The sequence below is a fragment of the Talpa europaea genome (genome assembly GCF_964194135.1).
Source record: "Talpa europaea genome assembly, chromosome: 6".
In the NCBI taxonomy this organism is placed as follows: Eukaryota; Metazoa; Chordata; class Mammalia; order Eulipotyphla; family Talpidae; genus Talpa; species Talpa europaea.
In genome coordinates this window covers 92,482,210-92,499,688 of record NC_140072.1, presented here as the reverse complement: position 1 = coordinate 92,499,688, position 17,479 = coordinate 92,482,210, and the positions used below count along the sequence as shown (strand labels likewise).

Here is a 17,479-nt window from a genome sequence, read left to right as displayed (position 1 = left end):
TTTTTCTTTTAAATGAAAACAGCTTGTTTCATATCTTGTAACTATAGTGATTCCTTGCCTTAATTTGCAACACTTAAGTGAATCTCAAATTGTAATCTCCATATTATCCTTTGAAAAAAGTGGAGTAAAGGGTATAAATGTAGCAAATTGGCCATATGTTAATAGAGACCAAAATTGGGTGATGGCTACATTAGAAATCATTACACTAGTCTCTGCTTTATAAGTGTTTGAAATATTCCTTAATAAAAAGTGAATAAACAAAAAAACATAACTCATACTAACCAAAGATTAAATTTCGCAGACACTAACCCATTGTATCACGCATTTTTTAACTGATTGGTGTGAATCAATTCACATCTCCCAGTGATCCTATGAATTAGATCCTATAAATTATGAAATCCATTCATAGCTAGATTTTAGAGATGATATTCCTTCTACATTAATAGCTACATTTTAGAGATGACAAATCTGAGACAATGGTAAAGAAACCTTGTAGTAATTTCAGGTATGATTAGTTAGATACAATTATGGCAGTAATTATAGATGATAACTATCCACATGAGTATAACCATTCACTTACTCAACAAAAGAATGTCTACTATATGTCAGATGCAGCAGACATTTTGAAAAATATGAACAAAATTCCCTATGTTCTAGCGCTTCCAAACTAATGGGGAGGAGTTAATAAACAATATATATAGTAAGATGTTTGCAGATAGTGATAAATCCTTGCAGAAAATAGAATTTCAAGCAGAATGTGAAAGAGTGGGAGATTGCTTTAAATAGTATGGGCAGGAAATGGCTAACTGATCGGAATAAGCAATAATAGGTGATTGGTAATCATTGTATTCTAGCAGGTTACCCTTCGACTGGTAATATTTTTCTGCCTTAACTGTAATGAGAGAAAAAGTTGAAGTGGTCTCTGCTGATTTATATTAGTACATGAAGAATTCTCAGAAAAAGATATACAGTAACAACTAGTTATAGGTTGCAGAACAAAGGACAGCTTCCTAAAAGGCTGAGACTTGTTTGATTTATCAAAATGAAGACTCAATTTTAGTTTAAAAAAAAATTTTTTTTAATAGCATGGCATTTTTTTTTTAAAGATTTATTTATTTATTTATACATACAAGCACTGGGTACAGTCAGAAGTGTGGGAGGGTGAGAGAATTCACCAGCGCCAGAGCGGGGAGCAGAGCAGGCAGAAGGACCGAAGTACACTGCTGAGGGGAGCAGCGGGCGGCAGGAGAGGTCTGTGCGCCATGTGGGACCCTCCTCTGGTGGCCAGGGAGCAGCTAGGGATCAAACCGGCGCTGCAGAGGCTGTGGGCCGCTTCGCAACCCAGCACTCAACCGCTGCACCACCGGGGAGGCCCTCAAAACATTTTTTTGAGGAGCAATAGAAAAGTTTCCCTACCTATGGAACCTCTCATATCACCACCCACCCCCCAAGATAGTTTGTAACTGGGCCTTGCTGGAGGCATAGGGGTTAAAGTCTCAGCACTATCAAGCTATCTGCAGCTGCTGGTGCATGACTTCAATCCCCTGCCAAGGGAGCAAACCCACATCGCACAGCAGAACTCTCCTGTCTCTCCTGCTGTTCCTCTCACCAGTGTATTTCAGTAGATCCACCTGTTCTGCTCCCCACTCGCCCCCCCCCCCACACACACACCTCTGGCCTGCGCCTCAGTTCTTTTTTTTTTTTTTAAGATTTATCTATTTATGCATACAAGAACTGGGATACAGGTCAGAGGTGTGGAGGGTGAGAGGATTCACCAGAGACAGTGGAGAAAAGAACAGGCAGACTGACGGAAATACACTGCTGAGGGGAGCACCGGGCAAGGCAGGAGAGGTCTGCTGTGCCATGTGGGTTGCTCCCTGGCTGGGGATCGAACTTGTGCTGCAGTGGTTGCAGATAGCTTCATAGGTTGCGTCTTTAACCCCTTGTGCCACCAGGGAGGCCCCTGCACCCCAGTTCTTATATACATAAATAAATAAAAAATAAATCTTAAAAAAAAAACTTGTGACAATTATTTCCTGTACTATTGCAAAAATTTGAGAATGGAAACGATAAGTGTAACTCTACTTTCTCAGTTTCATAATAGTGAAATATTGCGAAAGAGATGTTTACAGTTTTTCTGTTGACTTAAAATTTTCCAGAGAAAAAGAAATACTATTTTTAAAAAGTGAACTTGGTGTGTGTGTGAAAAAATGTTTTCAAAATTGTGTATTTTATTGTGGTGGCAATGATAGCTATGTACTTGTAGGTTATATTGTTTTCTTTTTAAATTGCATGTTTGAAATTCAAGTGATCCTTCCTTATTTTGGCTAGGTATTTGTTGACTGACCAGAACAGGATGCGAAGTGTAAATGACATCATGCCCATGATTGGTGCTCGATTTTATACTCAATTGGATGCTGCTCAAATGAGAAATGATGTCATAGAGGAAGACCTTGCAAAGGTAAAGAGTATAGTTAAAAGAGTATATATACACATACATCCATGTATATAAATATATACTAAATATAGTAATTGACTAAAATGATTTGTAGATATTTTGCCCAAACTTAGTTTATGATATTTTTTAATTTTTTGTGTCCTGTGGTTATTTTTTTCATTTATGACCTTGTTGTAGTCATGGGACAAAATCTCAATTTTTTAAAAAATATGTGTTGCTTGAATAATTCTTCAAGATGACTAGCTGCATAATCATTTAAGTATTGGGTTGGAAAAGTCATGATGACTATTTCAGCAAAAAAAAGAAAAAATGTCATGGCTTTTCTGACAATCCAATATTACTATTAAATGAAATGGACATGTTATCTTTAAAAATACAACCAAAAGATGGGGTATTAGGATTTATTGTTTAAAGGTCATAATAGTGCAATATACCAGTTTTTGTAAACTTGCTTTTGAAAGGTTCTGTTGGCTGAAACATTAATGTTCTCCCTCTTTTTAAAACATTTTATAGGAAGTTCAAAATGGAAGACTGTTCAGGCTTCTAGCAAAATTGGGAACAATCAATGAGAGGCCAGAGTAAGAATTTCATGTTTTTAGTCAATGCCACTATTCTATGTAACATGAATGAATATATCTTGTTCTAAGCACTTTTATTTGGAAAAAGAAAAACTTACATGGCGTGACATTGAAAGCCTATTGTTAGCTTTTAGAATGCTGTTTTTTTTTTTTTTTTAAAGATTTATTTATTTATTTATACAAGCACTGGGTACAGTCAGAAGCACGGGAGGGTGAGAGAATGCACCAGAGCCAGAGCGGGGAGCAGAGCAGGCAGAAAGACCGAAGTACACTGCTGAGGGGAGCAGCGGGCGGCAGGAGAGGTCTGCGCGCCATGCGGGACCCTCCTCCGGTGGCCGGGGAGCAGCCGGGATCGAACCCCAGCGCTGCAGAGGCTGCGGGCAGCTTCGCAACCCAGCGCTCAACCGCTGCGCCACCGGGGAGGCCCCTAGAATGCTGTTTTTTAACCACAACCTGATATGGTTGCCCTTAGGGATTTCACATACACATAGCCACACAAAATACAAACTGTCAGACATCTCAGGTGTGGTTTGCAAATGAAGAAAGCATATTAGGACTGTTAAACTACCTCTGCCCTGTCTCCTTTTTGAAGTCTGGTCTATTCCGTTTACCTTGGTCAGATTAGAGACTTCAAAAATCACTAATTGTTACATGCTTCTTATTTTCTGTTGGTGCCATATCAGTGACGTTGGGAAGATATCACTATCTTACATTTTATTTAGTTCTGCTTGGTCTGTAAGTTAATCATGTGTTCAAGGAAAAAACCAAGTTGATGTTCTGTATAACTGTCAGTGACATATAGCAGTTCAGCTATTGTCACCATAGTATGTTACATTTCAGAAATGTTAACTCTGTTGAGCTAGATGACAGATAAACATTGCTTGAGGGATTTTTTGACCACAAAATTGAAGACCATTTTAAAGTGAAAAGACTCAATTAGTATTTCTCTAGTAACTTCTAAATGAAGAAAAATATGACTATATGTTGAATATTAAATAAGAAAAAAAAATAGCTGTTCTGGCATTTATTGCATTAAATTTTTTTTACATGTATGCTTTGTGATGCGGTTTCGTAGTGTTTTCATTATTTAACTTAGGTAATGACTTTGTCTTGTGGAAAATGAATCTTATCTTTTACATTACCTTCCCTTAACTAAGTGCACATACACTCACTCACATTCCACCACTTAGCCATTAAATTTTGAGTTAAGTCTTTATTCAGTAATGACATTTTTATAACAAGGCAAATGTCATTTATCACTGTACCACACAGTAAATCATGAACATACTTCCTTTATTTTATAGTTTGTTTTTTGATATTTGTTTTCTGAGAGTTAATGATTGTCTCATACAGAAAATCGAGCAAATTAAGAATCATTTGCCATTAGTTCATTCCAAACTCTCTGCCATAGTTATACCTTTCCATATATTTGACCTTCCCATATGGTCAAAAATAGGTAACCTGTCAGTTTCTTTTTTTTTCCTCCCTCTTAGAGAAATTACCCTTGGAGCCCCTGTCCTTCTGTTTTCATCTGTGCTGAGTACATTTTAACCCTGCTCACACTCACACTTAAGAACTGGAGCTTTCCTTCATGTTATTCTGAAAATTCTCATTGAATCTTTCTTTGTACTGGATACCATTTCTTGCTTTTTTTGTTGATTTTTTCCTTTTGATTTAATGGAACACATCTTCTTGTAGATTCCTGAGAAAGGTGAGTTTTTGTAAGTCTGAAAATATCTTCATTCTACTTTCACATTTTGTTGATAATATGGTTTGGTGTAAAATTCTAGATTGTCCTCAGAAAATTATTCATATGAACTAATCTTTTGAATAGATTATGAATAGTTTTTTAAAAGTATAAAAGGGCTTGCAATGAAAAAAATTTCATACCTGAAGACACCCCCCCTCTTAACCCCAGTTCCCCCACGAATCTTGTCTCTTGTATATACTTCACAAGTTACAGGTATGGTTTCTTATCTTAACCCCACACTTTTTAATGCAATACTATAATAGCTAGAAAATCTCTTTTTTAAAAAAGATTTATCCATTTTTATACAAGAACTGAGGTACAGGCCAGAGGCGTGGGAGGGTGAGAGGATTCACCAGAGACAGAGCAGGAAGCAGAACAGGCAGACTGACCAAAATACATTGCTGAGGGAAGCAGTGGGCGGGACAGGAGAGGTCTGCCGTGCAATGTGGGTATCTCCATGGCTGGCTGGGAATCGAACCCACGCTGCAGACAGCTTCCAGGGAGAACCAGAAAACCCTCGTTTAATTATGTTTAATGTATACAAAACACTATTTTTAATAGTTTACAAATATGACCTAACTGAAACCACGTAACAACCCTGTAATAAGATAGTATAAGCATTGCCATTTAACTGAGAAATGGAGACATAGAGGTTAAATACCTTGTCCAAGGTCAGATAGTAAGAATGTGAACCAGGATTGAAATCCAGAGAATAATTTTTAGGAATCTGTGTTATAAGTCACTCTGCTGTACTTTCTTATAGTTTATGTAGTAAACCATCCTATGGATACACTATAATTTATTTCTCCAGTTCCTTATTGATGGGCATTTTAATTGCTCTCAGTCTTTTAATGGTATAAGCAATGCTGCAGGGATTGACTTCTGCATACTTGATTTTGTGTTTTGTTGGACATAAGTCCAACTATGATTGTGAAGTAAGTAGGTATGTTACTCCAATCCACTGCATTGGAAGGGTTTTCCAGTGAACAATGTGTGAATTTTTTACCAATACTTTTTTCAAACTTTTGTATTTTTGTTAACCTGATAGATGAGAAATTGAATTTCCAGGCAATTTTATTTTGTATTTACTCTGAATAAGCAGTTGCCATTTTTGTTTTTGAGACATAATTCCTTTTTGTCTATTCATATCCTTTGCCTATTTTATTTGAATTATTTATCTTTTATTATTTATAGGAGCTAGAGAGATTTACCCTTTAGCTTGTGATTTTTCTTTGCCTCTGCTTAATTTTTTCCTGCACACATTTTACATAAGCAGTTTAATTGATTATATTTCTTTTATACTCTTGAATTTAGAACATGGTTAGAAAGACCTTTTCTACTCAAGATTGTGAAGGAATTAAATCATTTTGCCTTCTCTCACTGTTTGTGCTTGTCTTTTGTCATCTTCTTTGCCCTTATTAGCTCTCTCCCCTTCCTTATGTTCTCTCTTTTTGTCTTTTCTTCCCCAACTCCATTCAGCCACACTTATCTTAAATTTGTCAAGTGTGTATGCTCTTTTGCACACTGATGCCTCTGACTAAAGAGGACCCTTCTCTGAGATGAGCATCCACGACTTCGTGTGGAAAACCTTCCTTGTCTCTTTCCCAGATGAATTTATGTTTTTGTTCTATATCATATTCCTTTTTCTTAATATGCAGTTATCTAAATATGCAATTACAGTTTTCTTTGGCAATTTGAATACCTTTGTTCCCCAGTAAACTATTAAGTTCCAAAGGTCTCTGAAAACCACAGTGGACATTTGGTTGGTTCTCCAATTCTTTGTTGCTCACTTTCACATCATCCCATGATGGTAGGAAACCAAAATCTACTTCCTTTTTGTTTCCTAAGTATTTCCCTGTTTTATGCTCACCAGTGAAGTGGAACACATATCTGATCATCTCTGACTAATGTGTAACTTAAGAATGGGAGGAAGAAAAGGATAATCTCTTTCAACCTATTCCAAAGCTATCTAAAGATAATTTTCTTTCTTCCATATTTTATTTGATGGTAGGAACCTGAATAAGGAGATGTAAAATAGGGTGAGTGCCCTTTAGAATTGGAAACTGATCCTCATATATTTTCATATTAAATGAGGTTTTTTTTTAAACTATGGTCAATCTGAACATAAAATTTAAAAAAGTAAGTTTTTTTAGTCTTCCTATTACTTTTGGATGATTAAAGAAACACCATGTAATAAGCCCACTACATTCTTATTTATTGGAGAAAACAATAAAATTAAACTAGTTTTAAGTCTGAAAATAAACATGAGAATAACATGAGAATACAGCATGAATTGTTAAAGATAAAATATTAACTTCCCCCAGGTTCCAGAAGGATCCTACCTGGTCAGAGACTGGAGATCGTTATCTGTTGAAACTCTTTAGGGATCATCTTTTTCATCAGGTGACAGAAGCAGGTGCTCCCTGGATTGACCTCAGTCATATCATTTCTTGTCTTAACAAGGTAATTTGTATCTGGACTTTGACGATATCGCTATTATAGTTTGCAGGGTTGGATTTTCTACAAATGCTAAGAGATATAAGAAATCACTATATACTATAATATTTTATTAGTAACAATAATAATCTAATAATAATTTCCAGAAGAGAATTTTTTAACAACTATATGGATAATTTCAGAGCTTTTGTTGTGATAAAAATGACTGCCTCCTCCACCCTCCTTATATACCCTATTTTATTTATATTTATCTTATACACTCATTTTGTTATACCAATTAAAGCAAATAATTATGTGTTTAAATATTTTTTAAAAATTGAATCCCTTTCTCCTCAGTCACTGTGAATCATACTCACTGTCCTCTATGTTATCAGTTCATTTACTGTTAACTATGGTTATACTTTATCATGTGTTATAATAGTAAAAGCATACTGTGTCACTAAGTTCACCCCTTACAAATGGGCATGAATTGGATGATTAGATGGAGTAAGTACATAGAGATGTCTCACAGATTTATTTGAGACCTGAGTTTTGTTTTTGAAAGTTTTGTTTTTGAATTTACAACAGAAGAATGGCATCTATTTTCTGTACGAATTACTTGAAATTTCAGAACTTGGAATGTGTTTCCAGAAGCAGATCTGAGCCTTTATATAGGTTTATAGCTAAATCTCTGTGATCCATAGGCCAAAACCATCCGGTGACGTGTTTTTGTATAGCGTATGAGCTAATAATAATTTTTATAGTTTTAAAAGACTATTAAAAGGAAAAAAGTAGAAAGAAAATGCTAAGAATATGTGACAAAAACTATACGTGGCCCTGAAAATTATCTGGCTCTTTATAGGAAACATTTGCAGATTCCTGATCTAAATTGTTACTAAATTACAAATACAAGAGGAAAGCATACCTACTATAACCATGGTTTAGAACTGTTAACCTATAGTGTGCTGTTAGGAAAAATATTGTTGTTTTTCAAGCACTACTTTTAAGAATTGTTTAATAAATATTAGGATAGCTGAAAAATTAGAAAAAAAATACATTATTTTTAAAAATCTGAAAGTGTGACAGTTTTCTAAGAATGTAATAAATTAAGAAGGATGAATGGCCTTATTGATGATATAAAAATTAAAAATATACATAACTTATTTGGTGGATATGATGACAGAAGTTTACTGGTAAAATGGTTTGAAAGTTTGAGCCAATTTTAAACATACTTTAATGGATGAATTAATGAAAATAGGAAAGGCAAAGTTACAGTAAAAGTTAACCCCCAAAAGAGAACATTATAGCAAGACAGGTAAGGGTTAATACTCATGCTTTATAAAAAAAGACCTCGTTAAAATATTATTGGCAAATTTGGATATGTGAGTAAAAATCATAAACTCTCATTACGTATAAGAATGTGAGAAGTAAATGTATGAAAACATTTGGTAACAACAGAAACATAAATTAAGTTGATGACTATGTTCATTGCTATTTTTTAAACAAAACTTGTAAGCTGTTGCAGAATAAAGAGTGTCAACTGGATGGGATATGATGCAAAAAGTATGGTTAAGTATGAAAGATAGGAAGCAATATAGAGCAGTTTTGTGAAATACCTGAGTTGAAAAGGTATGAATTCTGATTAGCATATAAAATATTTATGTACATGTCTTTTAATATTCACTTATCACCGTTGCACACTTTGTCCTAAAATAGATTATCTTCTGTTCTGATATGAACTTCATATTTGTCTATCTGTTTCAGTTAGATGCTGGTGTGCCAGAAAAAATAAGCCTCATTTCCAGAGATGAGAAGAGTGTACTTGTGGTGACTTACAGTGACTTAAAGCGTTGCTTTGAAAATACTTTTCAAGAACTGATTGCAGCTGCAAATGGTCAGTTGTAGTATTTGCTAAAAAGCACGCAGGACATGGCTGAGGAACTTAACCCATAGCAATTGCACTACAGCTGAACTGTTTTCATCATCTCATTTCACATTTGGGGAACAAACAGGAGATGAGCAAAGCTGCTTGCACTTCAGTCAGGTACACTGTTACTTGAAAAGAAGAATGTTTCACTTATCCTAGAACTGTGGCTACCATTGGGGCCATATCTGTGAAGAATTTATTTTAGATTAAGGAGCAACATTAGGTGAATGATGTTCCAGCTTTTGTTTTTTTCCACTTGTATATGCACTAATTTTAATTTTTTAAAGACTTTTTTCTCATCTTTGAAATTTTGCCACATTGTATACTTATTAAGTGAAACTATTTGCAAGGACATTTTTGGGAAACAATGCCAGGCAGCATTTTTGTCATTGAGGGCTACAGAATTTGCTCTTTTGGAGATGGGTTGCCCTGAATGACATAATGGACCAGGTAAATAATTTCATAGAAGTATAGTGTCGTGCATAATTCTTGTAAGAGTATTGTATGCAAGCTCTGTGTGCCACCCACTGTTCAATTTGGCTTTTGTTTTGCCTTTAAGAACCCACAAAGAGAAGTATCAGTGAAATTTTGGATATGAATTCCCCTGTTAATTGATATAAATCCTTTTTGAATAACGATTGGATAAAAGTAAGCAAAGGAGCACATAGAACTCTTTGCTCCAAATTTAGCCAGAGCCTTTTTGAAAAAAAGGTGTTTCCCTGCTCGTGAGATACATTTACATTTATGCAATTTTTTTTAATTGAAAAAAGTTTAAGAAATTGTGTTAAAGGTGTGAAGTTCAGGAGTATATTGCTTTAGGTTATTTCCAGTTTGCTTTTTGTATAAAGTTCTGTTCTTTGAACCACAGCTTTATTATGGTACTTTACACTGGATACAGACACAGAGACACTGTTCAGAAGATGAACTAAACAAGCAGTGGTCTGGCATCAAGAGCTTTCTGAAGTTTTACAGCCTGAATCTGGAGGGATAACAATCTGCTGTGCCTTTGCAGTCACTGCTTAGCCCAAAGTAATAGTACTTTTGATATTAACTTTAACTATGTGGGATATTCCTGAATAAGTCAATCTCAAAAGTTTGGAATTTTCCTTCTCTTAACTTTCTTAATATTTGGACTTGCAGTTGTCGCCAAACTTGGGTATTCATGGAATTTCTAGTTAATGAAATACCTATACTTTGATACTGAAGACTGCCAAATACATAGGAATTTTCTTTCTTAAAAAACAGAAGTGAAGACTATATCTCCTTTCCCAGCACTGAATGTTTTACTAGCACTGGGTGCTCACCCTGCAACTATGAAGAAAATGTGGACTCTCAAAAGGTCAGGAAAGACTTCCAAGCACTTGCAACTGATGTTACAGTCTTCAATTTTAATAATTAGACATATTTGTAGTTTTCAGAGAAGTTTTTAATATTTCTCTGTCCACTTTTTATAAGCTTTAAAATGATTTTCTCTGCCTTGAGATTTGCGTCAAGGAAAAGCACCTCTCTTCACCTGAAAGCTTTGAAGACTGGAGACACGCTTTACATGTTTTAACAAGTGTGTTTGAGTCCGTGGTTGGTAGCATCAGTTGTTGAGTTAAAAAGAAAATCAATTATTGCATTTGATCTGGATGGTTTTTAAAAGAACATGATGTTCAATATTCAAAGGATAATTAACAATTGCCACCATAATGTTCTTTTTATGTAAAAGGAACAAGAAGTTGGAGACATTAACATGCAAAGGTCTTTTACCATTACAGCTCATGTATTTGAGGAAGAGCAGCTGTCTTTTTTATATGTTTTTTGACAAATCATATTGTAATTCTTTTGTACAAAAAAGAACTACTTGTATTCTAGAAGAAATATGAAATGCTTAATTTATAAGCGGGCTGGAGATTTTTTCCAATATTGTTTTCTTTGAAAATGAAAGGGGATCATCTATTTTAGTTTTGGGGTTTGGGAACTTTTTGAAAATTTTAATTTGTGGACCAATGTTTTGTGAAAGCTTAGGAAGGGCAGGGGTAAAATAGGGCTTGAATTTTCATTCTTTATAGACCAGCAAACTTCCCTCTGCAAGGCAGGTTCAAATCACAAACCCAAAATGTTTGCATCATAAATGTTAGTTTGCTTCAGCCCCTAGTAACCTCAGGACTTGGTTTGAATATAAAAGGTAAACAGCTGATATGTTTTCATGAATAAATATTGTCAGCCAGAAAATAGTTGGTGTCAGGTAATATTTTTTTAAGCTTGTGTTTTATATTTATTTTTCATTTAGTTTTTTATTGGGAATGGTTTTCAATAGAACTCTGAGTTTCTGCTTAGGTGTTTTTTGGGGGAGCTCTCTTTTCCATAGTATAATTCCATTTAAGAGGTTGTCTGAAAGTTAGTTTTTTTAATTCATAGGAAGATTTTAATATCTGAGAATAGTCAAATTAAGGATATAAACTTCCCATACCTTCCTGTTATGACCAATAAAAGCACAGAGAGGACAACCCCTGAAATCATGTAACATTGGTCATTTCAATTTTTTGTACCTATTTTAAATTCTGTTAGTATATTTACTTCATTGTAAATATTTTTGAGGGTACCTTTGTATTTTGCTTTTGACCTTGGTTCTGTGATTTGGATGTGCAACTTCCCTAAAAAACACCGATATGTTAAGTTCTAATGTCATGGTCCCAAAATGGGTTTTCTTCATCTTTAATCCTGTTTTCAGTCTCTTATGTGTACAGCAGTATTTTTAATAAAGAATTACAGAGAGAATTTTGTCCTTTTCTTTGTACCAATTCATTTAACAATATGATGATTGAGATTTAAAATGTTTCCCATATGCTTTGGAGAAATTTTGCCTCTTTGGATGAACTAGTGGCAGATTTATTCATTAATGTATCAGATATTTGTGAAATGCCCACTTGGATTTGTTCTGGACACTGAAAATGCAGATAATTGATATTTACCAAATATAGTTATACCCAAACATTTCTATATAATAGAGAACACCTACTTTTGTGAACGAGTAAGGAATAATGTACAACTAGACTTTGATTCAGCATGTAATTTACTATACAGGTGAAGGGTGCTTCTCTCCACAAATCCTCTAGAAATACTATTCAGAATTTAACTAAAGAAAGCATGGCAAAATGTTGACATTTGTTGAATCTATGTACTGAGTGGTTATTGTGGAGGTCTTTCATGTAGGTGGTCTTTGGTGTAGAATGATCTTGGGAAGACTCCATGGATACACATCCTAATCAGAATGGCTAGGGTAGGTTCAAGGGGAAGGCAGATGGAGACTAGTCTGCTTAGAATGGAGGATGTGAGGATATTGTAGGTTTATTTATTTTTTAAATATGTATTTATGCATAGAAGAACTGGGTGTAAACCAGAGGTGCAGGGGTAAGAGGATTCACCAGAGACAGAGTGGGGAGCAGAACAGGCAGATTTACTGAAATACACCGCTGAGGGGAGCAGCAGGTGTGACAGGAGAGGTCTGCTGCACCATATCTGGGTCAGCTCCCTGGCCCAGGATCGAACTCAGCCTGTGGAGATGATAGTGCTGAGATTTAACCCCTAGGCCACCAGGGAGGCCCCAGTTGTAGGTTTTTGTTTCTTGTCTTTTTTTTTTTTCCCCAGAAAATAATAAAAAGATTACTAAAACTAAGCCCGTGTTACATCTGAATACACTCTAGTAAATAGAGCTGTTATGACCAGTTACTCCTTCGATGCACATTTGAATGAAATGGGGTTCACTTGTTTATTAGATATTTATTGAATGCCTATTCTGTCTGGCATCAACGGAAGAATTCTGACCAAGCAGACAACAATTTACAGAGCTGCTGCCTTAGCAGGAAGAAGACAAAGTACATGGTACATCGAGAGGTAATAGTGATTTGAAAGAAAATATAGGGTAAGGATGTGGGTAGGATTGCCAGATTTAGCAAATAAAAATATAAAACACAAGATTGAGTTCGAATTTCAGGTGAACAATAGTTTTTTTTTAAGCATAAATATGACAGTTGTTACTTGGGATGCACTTACATTAAAAAATTACTTGTTTAGGGCCTCCCCGGTGGCGCAGCGGTTGAGTGCTGGGCTGCGAGGCTGCCCACAGCCTCTGCAGCGCCGGTTCGATCCCCGGCTGCCGGGTGAGGGTCCCACATGGCGCGCAGACCTCTCCTGCCGCCCGCTGCTCCCCTCAGCAATGTACTTCGGTCCTTCTGCCTGCTCTGCTCCCTGCTCTGGCTCTGGTGAATTCTCTCACCCTCCTGCGCTTGTGACTGTACCCAGTGCTTGTATGAATAAATAAATAAATAAATAAATAAATAAATCTTAAAAAAAAATTACTTGTTTATCTGAAGTTCAAATTTAACTGGCTGTCCTGTGTTTCATCTTTCAACTCTAGATAGGGGGAGTATGATTGTGGTGATGTCATTTCGAGTGGGGTGGTCTGGGAAGTCGGGCTCACTGAGAATGTGATATTTGAGTAAAGACTTGACATGAAGGAACCAACTGTGCAGATATGTGAGGGAAGAGTGTTCCAGGTCAGGAGACATATCAGAAGTATTTGAGGAACGGTAAGGCGGTCAGTGTAGCAATATTAGAGTAAGTAGAAGGTGAAATCAGAAAGATAATGTGGAAGGAGGAGTTTCATGTAAACCATTTTAAGGCCATTTGTCTTTTATTTCCAGTGAAAGGAGAAGCTGCAGGAAGATGGTGAGCATAAGAATAACAAGATAGAGCCTTTAAAGGGCTCATTTTGGCTATTTGGAAACTTGTATTTCAAGTAAAAGATGATGTGATAGCAGTAGAGGTGGTGTAAAGTGATGGGATTCTGAATTTATTTTAAAGGTAGAGCCAGAGGATGTCATGATTTATTGAGTGTGGAATTAGAAAGGAAGAGAGAAGTCAAAATGGCTATTAGGATTTTGGCCTACTGGGCCTCTCCTGGTGGCGCAGGTGGTTGAGCGCCGCGCTGTGAAGCTGTCCGTAGCCTCAGCAGCGCCTGTTCAATCCCGGCCGGCTGGCGAGTGTCCCACATGGTGCAGCAGACCTCTCCTGTCTCGCCTGCTGCTCCCCTCAGCAGTGTACTTCGGTCCTTCTGCCTGCTCTGCTCCCCGCTCTGGCTCTGGTGAATTCTCTCACCCTCCCGCGCTTCTCACTGTACCCAGTGCTTGTATAAATAAATAAATAAATCTTTAGAAAAAAAAAATAAATGAATAGATCTTTAAAAAAAAGATTTTGGCCTACTGCTGATTGGATGGAGGATTCTACTCTGTTAAGAGATTGTTGTAGGAATGAAGGGGTTTTTCTGGGGTGCTGCATAGGGAGGAAGAGGAAGTAAGGAAAGACAATTTGGAGTTTCATGTGCAGTCTGCTTTGAGAGCTTTAGTACATATTTTTCATCGTTATTGTTTGGTCAAACAAGGGACTCCAAATTTGATGGCCTAAAACAACAATTTATTATCCGCACGGGTTCTTTGGGTCGGGAATGTGGGCAGGGCACACCCAGGATGGCTTATCTTTCTGTCATTATGTTTGGGACCTCAGCCAGGAAAATTTCAGTGGGTTGGGGGCTGAAATCATCTTATCTGGCACTTGAATGACTAGTAGGGTGGACTCAGTTTGGGGGCACCTACATATGGCTTCTCCAGGCCAGGCAACTGGGTCTCTAATGGGAGCTTTTGGGGAATGAGTATTCCAAGGAACTTGGGTGGGAAGGGCAAGATCTTTCTGACCTGGACTGGGATCACACAGTCACTTCTGCCACGTTCCGTTGATTACAAGTGAGTCACAAAGCCAGCTCTGATGCTAGAGGAGAGGAATTTGATGGGGATGTGGCAAGGGCACATCACAGAGGCCATGTGAGATGGGAACATTTTTGCTGCTATCTTTGGAAAAAAGACTGCCACAGCAGATGTCAATTTAACACACACACGTGGGAGTTTGGAGTTTAGGAAAGATACAGTCTATAAATGTAGATGGCTGGTCATTATCATATAGGTGTCAACTGAAAACTTGAAATTGGTGGAGCTGGTAAAGGGAGTTAGTATAGACTGAAGGAGCAAGAGCTCAAAGGCAGAGCATTGGGGTAACGAATAATGTTCAAAGGTCAAAGAGAAAATGAGTAAGAGAGGCAGAAATGACCAGTGAGATAGGAAGAAAACGTGAGATGTACCGGAATCAAAGGTTTTCAGGAAAAAGGGTCAAGTTACTAATGGTTCGAGAAAGACTGAGACTAAAAATTGGCCACAGATGTAGAGATACGGAGGCCACTGATAGCCTTATCAAGAGCAGTTTCCGAGAGTATGAGAATGAAAGCTTGGCTTAAGTGAGTTTAAGGTTGCCTGGGAAGCAAAGACAGGGAGTATAACCAACTCTTTCAAGGAATTCTGCTGTAAAAAGAAATAGAAAAATAGGGTGGTACCTGGAGGGAAGGTAGGGATGAAAATTCCTAAGATGAGAGAGTTAATAGCATGTTTGTATGATCTGGTGGAAAAGGAAAAAATTGATAGGTGTGAGTGGGGTGTAGTTGGGGGAGCAGTGTGCTTGAGTAGATGAAAGCAGGGCTCAAGTGCACTGGTATGTGTTTGGAGTTGGCCATCTAAAGAGAAGGTAGGGTCTCCTTGGTGGCGAAAGGGGTTAAGCACAGCACTGTGAAGCTACCCACAGCCACTGCAGCATGAGTTTGATCCCCTGCTGGCCAGGGAGCTACCCACATGGCGCAGCAGACCTCTCCTGACTTGCCCGCTGCTCCCCTCAGCATTGTATTTCAGTCAGTCTGCCTGTTCTGTTCCCCACTCTGTCTCTGGTGAATCCTCTCACCCCCTGCATCTCTGGCCTATGCCCGAGCTCTTGTATCCATAAATAAATAAACTCTTTAAAAAAAATAAAGAGAAGGTAGAGCGTGAGTACAGATGCTCACCGGTTGATAGCTGTGATGGTGGGGCCTGAAGTTCTTCCTGTATTACTTCAGTTTTCCCATTGACATGAAAAGTATACTAGTAGTATCTGTCACATTAGATTGCTTTGAAAATTCAATGAGTTTATTCCTCTAAAGTGCTTGGAATAGTTGGTTGTAGATAAAGTTGATATATTTTAATCTAAGATTAAGTCCTTACTCCTTTTAAAATAGGTTCTTCTAAAGTTGTAGTAAATTAGTTTTTTTTTTTTCATTTTTGAAAAGGTGTTGAGTAGCGTACACACATGCATATGCACACACACAGAAGTTTGCAAATAAGTGTATAGGTCAGTGAATTATCACAAAATGAATACATGTATGTACTATATCCAGATCCTGAAGAGAATGCTAGTGTTTTCTAGTTTTGGGTTTTTGTTTTTTTTTTTAGGTTTGTTTTTTCCTCCCTTAAATGTCCTTAGTTCGAAAAGTGCAAGACCATTCTATGTTAAGACCCAGAATGTTTTTGAAGTATTTCCTGGCCTGTGAAAACCAGAAGTCTATGTTTAACACCAAGGAGTCCAATAAACCTTACTGGGCCATCCTTCTGAGGAATGAAAAAAAAAAAAAATTCCCAAATGTATTATAAGTTTCCAGAGTCATGAGAAAATTTTTAAACTATGATGTGACATCAATTCCTTGAGCATTCTTCAAATTATTTTCCTAACTGAGTGACTTAAGTTATGAAAACCAACAATATTTTTAAAGGATTTCAGATATTTGGAGATAAAAGTGCCCTGTGCCCTCCTCAAATAACCACAAATTTGGGCCTCCTCTGGTGGCGCAGTGGTTAGTGCTGGGCTGTGAAGCTGCCCACAGCCTCTGCGGCGCAGGTTCCAACCCCGGCCGCCGGCAAGGGTCCCACATGGTACACAGACCTCTCCTGCCGCCCGCTGCTCCCCTCAGCAGTGTACTTCGGTCCTTCTGCCTGCTCTGCTCCCCACTCTGGCTCTGGTGAATTCTCTCACCCTCCCGCGCTTCTGACTGTACCCAGTGCATGTATAAATAAATCTTAAAACAAAAAACAATATTTAAAAAAAACACAAATTTATTAAGATTAGTCATTGATTCCTTTCCTCACTTTGCCCCAAAGAAAGTAGACCTGTTTTTCCTCATAATGTCTCTGATGTAGTTCCTCAGCATGTTACTAGGAAAGTGATAATTTGACCACTTCCTAAGAAAACGTATTGGTTATTTATTCTATGCCTATTGGTGATTATCTAAATTCTTTTTCTTTTCCTAGGATGTAATCCACAAAATAAAACGGAAGAATTATTTATTTAGTGCACTTTTCTTAGGGAATTTGTGTGTCTTAGGCTTTTGCCTAATTATTTTGTAGGGTTTCCAGCATAGGACCTCCAGTACATATGCACAC

General features: G+C 37.1%; 1 protein-coding gene across 2 annotated transcripts in view; it reads left to right on the top strand.

Moving 5' to 3' along the window:
• Positions 1–10,073, top strand: part of PAN3 (poly(A) specific ribonuclease subunit PAN3) — a gene marked incomplete at both ends in the record, with an annotated part of 117,568 nt that extends 107,495 nt beyond the window's left edge. The window contains 5 exons of one of the 2 annotated variants that reach the window (XM_084234355.1): positions 2,332–2,461; positions 2,972–3,036; positions 7,111–7,249; positions 8,987–9,116; positions 10,018–10,073. In XM_084234355.1, the coding sequence (XP_084090481.1) occupies positions 2,332–2,461; positions 2,972–3,036; positions 7,111–7,249; positions 8,987–9,116; positions 10,018–10,073 (520 nt within the window). Of the gene's footprint in view, positions 1–2,331; positions 2,462–2,971; positions 3,037–7,110; positions 7,250–8,986; positions 9,128–10,017 lie in introns of those variants that run through there. The other variant, XM_084234356.1, reaches the window with a different exon arrangement.
• Between the last annotated feature and the right edge of the window lie 7,406 nt (positions 10,074–17,479).